General features: G+C 51.5%; 1 protein-coding gene across 1 annotated transcript; it reads left to right on the plus strand.

Moving 5' to 3' along the window:
- The first annotated feature begins 1,375 nt into the window (after positions 1–1,375).
- Positions 1,376–2,858, plus strand: Actl9 (actin like 9). Its single transcript, XM_050131284.1, has one exon. It carries the CDS (start codon positions 1,394–1,396, stop codon positions 2,639–2,641), a length of 1,248 nt encoding a protein of 415 aa, XP_049987241.1. The 5' UTR covers positions 1,376–1,393; the 3' UTR covers positions 2,642–2,858.
- Positions 2,859–3,544: the final 686 nt, after the last annotated feature.

The following is a 3,544-nucleotide window of genomic DNA, read 5'->3' on the forward strand; positions in this document are numbered from 1 at the left end:
TTCTCTCCTCCCAGTCCCTTTCCCCCATCCCCTCCTCTTCCATCTCCATCCAGGACAGGACTCATCTCCTATGGGTATCAATAAATGTGGCATATCTTCAAGGTGCAGTAAGGCTAAGCACCTTCCCATGTGCCGAGGCTGGGTAAGGTGACCCAGTATGTGGAGTAGGGTCCCAAAAGCCCGGAAAAGAGTTGGAGACAGTTCCTGTTCCCATTGTTAGCAGTCCCACAAGAGGACTGACTACACAACTGTAACATAAACAGACTGCCTAGGTCAGTCTCATGCAGGCTCCCTGGTTGCCAGTTCAAACCTGCGAGCCCCTACGAGCCCATGTTAGTTGATAGTGTGAGCCTTGATCCCTCTGAACCCTACGCTCCTTTCTCCTCCTCAGCAGGATTCCTCAACTCCACCTCATGTTTCACTGGGCATCTCTACATCTGCCTCTCTGATGACGATTGTCAGGCACCAATCTGGTCACAGGATATGGCCGGTTCTGGCTACTTATCCGCTATTGCTTAGTCTAAGCTGGGATTCTCCCCATAGATCCCTGGGAGATTCCCCTACCCCAGGCTTGACCACAGCAATTCTTATAAGGAAAACATTTCACTGGGGTAGCCTGCCTACAGTTTCAGAGGTTCCATCCATAATCATCGTGATGGGAAACATGGCGGCATGCGGGCAGACATGATGCTAACTTCCTGTTGGCTTGCAGGCAACAGGAAGTCAACTGACACACGGGGCAGTTTCCTGAGCATAGGAAACCTCAAAACCCACATCCACAGTGACCCACTTTCTCTAACAAAGCCACACCTCCTAACTGTACCACTCCATATGATATTATGTGGGCCAATTACATTCAAACTGCCCCAAAAAGGAAGAAAAAAAAAGGAAGAAAGTCAGACAGTAATCTTGATCACTTGGGGTTTCAGATAGAAACATCTACACAAGCAGGAATCCTTAAATATAGGAAGCTTCTGTGTCAGAATTTGCCAGACGGAGACATTTTTACCCTTTAGGTATAACCCCTACCCATGTGCCTGAAACAGTGCCCTCACATCCACACTCCTGTAAGCAGCCCCAGTTAAACTCACTGTTTGACAAACTAGATGATAGAATCTCTTCTTCTCACTCTATCTCTGATAAATAGACATTTCTCCCAGGTGAAGTTCATACAAGAAGTTCCCATGCCTTCCCCCAACCCATCTCAACCCACTACAGCCCTGCATTGTGAAGTAAGGGCAGGCATGGTGATGTCATAGGCCACCACTGTCCTATCTATCCTCTCTTTCTCTCTTTCTGGCCACCCTGGGCCTTGATTAGTCTTTTCTATGGGCACCCCAAAGAGAGGAGGTTCACCTTGTCATCAAACAGCCTCATCAGGCCACCTACAGCCATGAATGTCAGTGGGCACCCAATGCCCCAGCCCTCTCCAGAGACTTCTAGGCCTCTTGCCCTGAACACCAGCACACTCCTGGTGAACAAGAGTCTACAGCAAGATTCCCTCAACATGGTTGGTGCCAGACTCCCACCAAAGACAGGTGCTGTGGTCATTGACATGGGCTCAGGCACCTGTAAGGTGGGCTTTGCAGGACATTCCCAACCCACCTACACCGTGGCCACCATCCTGGGTTGCCAGCCCAAGAAACAGGCTACCAAGAGCCGGTCAGAGCTGGAAACTTTTATTGGGGAGGCAGCCCGCTCCCGCCCAGAGCTGAGGTTGGTGAAACCCATCCGCAACGGCATTGTGGTGGACTGGGAAGCCGCCGAGCTAATCTGGCGACACATCCTGGAACATGATCTCAGAGTGGCCACCGAGGACCACCCTCTACTGTTCTCAGATCCACCTTTCAGCCCCGTCACTAATCGTGAGAAACTAGTAGAAGTGGCCTTTGAGTCTCTGCGTTCCCCAGCCATATATGTGGCATCTCAATCTGTATTGTCAGTCTATGCCCACGGGCGTGTTAACGGACTTGTTGTGGACACTGGCCATGGAGTCAGCTATACAGTGCCGGTCGTTCAGGGATACAACCTACCCCATGCCATCCAACGCTTGGACCTGGCCGGCAACCATCTTACAGCCTTCCTAGCAGAGATGCTTCTGGGTTCTGGCTTCTCATTGCGACAGGAGGACCTGGACTTGGTGGAGAACATCAAACACCAGTACTGTTATTTGGCCTCAGATTTCCAAAAGGAACAGGCTCGTCTGGATCAGGAGTACAAGCAGACCCTGAAGCTGCCGGATGGACGGACAGTCACTCTGGGAAAGGAGTTATTCCAGTGCCCAGAGCTCCTATTCCATCCCCCGGAGATACCAGGCCTGTCGCCCATGGGCCTCCCAGCCATGGCTGAACAGAGCCTCATCAAGGTGCCTCAGGAGCTTCGGTCCCATGTGGCCCAGAATGTGCTTCTGTGTGGAGGCTCCTCCCTCTTCACTGGCCTGGAGGGTCGCTTCAGGGCAGAGCTCCTGCACTCTCTGCCACCTGAGGACCACGTGGTGGTGATGGCACAGCCCAACAGGAATCTCTCAGTGTGGATCGGAGGCTCCATTCTGGCCTCGTTGCATGCTTTCCAGTCCTGCTGGGTCCTGCGGGAACAGTACGAGGAAAGGGGACCTCAGGTCGTATACCGAAAATGTTATTAGCAGGGTCAAGGAGGAAAGGGCTGAGTAAGTAAAGATTTCTTGCCAAGCAAACTCAGTCCTGTTGCCTTCCAGATCTATCCCAAGCTCTAAGGCCCGCCCACCCAGACGATGCATGCTCTCATTATGTCACTGGCCTCCAACCTCCAAAAGAAAGCCTCAGAATAACACATGTGCGTGCGCGTACACACACACACACACACACAGAGTCCTCCCCAAATCTCCATGAACTATTAAGGGGCCTTAGGTTATTCCCCTTGATATACTTCCTCAACCCCTCCAAACCATCCCCCCAAAAAGTCTTCACAAGATGTCTACGTACCACATCCCAGAATTCTTCCAAGAATACTTCAACTCTACTCACCGTCCATGACTACACCCTTATTTGTATATGTATACAATGTGTCTTCATATCCACTCCCCCAGTTCCCCTCCAGTGCCTCCCAGAGCCCTCCACCACATCCTCCTTCCAACCTCTTAACATCTTTTCATAGCCCATTGAGTCCACTGAGTCAACGCTGGCCAAGTCTGCCTGAGTGTGGAACTATCCACTGTCGTGTAGGCGTCCTAGCAGAGAACACTTTGCTGAAAAATAAACTCGTTCTATCTAAGGCTCCTCAACTTAGAGGAGGGGCTGTGTGAGCCCCCTCTTCCATCTATTCTGGAATGTTGGATGGCTTGATATTGCATAGGTCCTGTGTAGACAACCACAGCTGCTGCAATGACTCTGATATGTCTGGTCTCTGCACCCTGACCATCTGCCGGGTCTCTGCATTGCTTGCCATTCACTACAAAGCAAATCTCTGCTGAGGAACTAAAGCTGCACCAGTCTGTCAGCACCGGATAGGGAGGGTGTCAGGGGTGTGGGCCTGACTCTCAGCTAACCACACCCTTCCTTCTCTCCCG

The sequence above is a fragment of the Alexandromys fortis genome, unplaced genomic scaffold (genome assembly GCF_014885135.2).
Source record: "Alexandromys fortis isolate MF-2015 unplaced genomic scaffold, M_Fortis_MF-2015_v1.1 scaffold_364, whole genome shotgun sequence".
Classification (NCBI taxonomy): domain Eukaryota; kingdom Metazoa; phylum Chordata; class Mammalia; order Rodentia; family Cricetidae; genus Alexandromys; species Alexandromys fortis.

Coding starts and splice junctions, on each gene's coding strand:
- Actl9 (XM_050131284.1), top strand. CDS start 1,394: ATGAATGTCAGTGGGCACCCAATGCCCCAGCCCTCTCCAGAGACTTCT.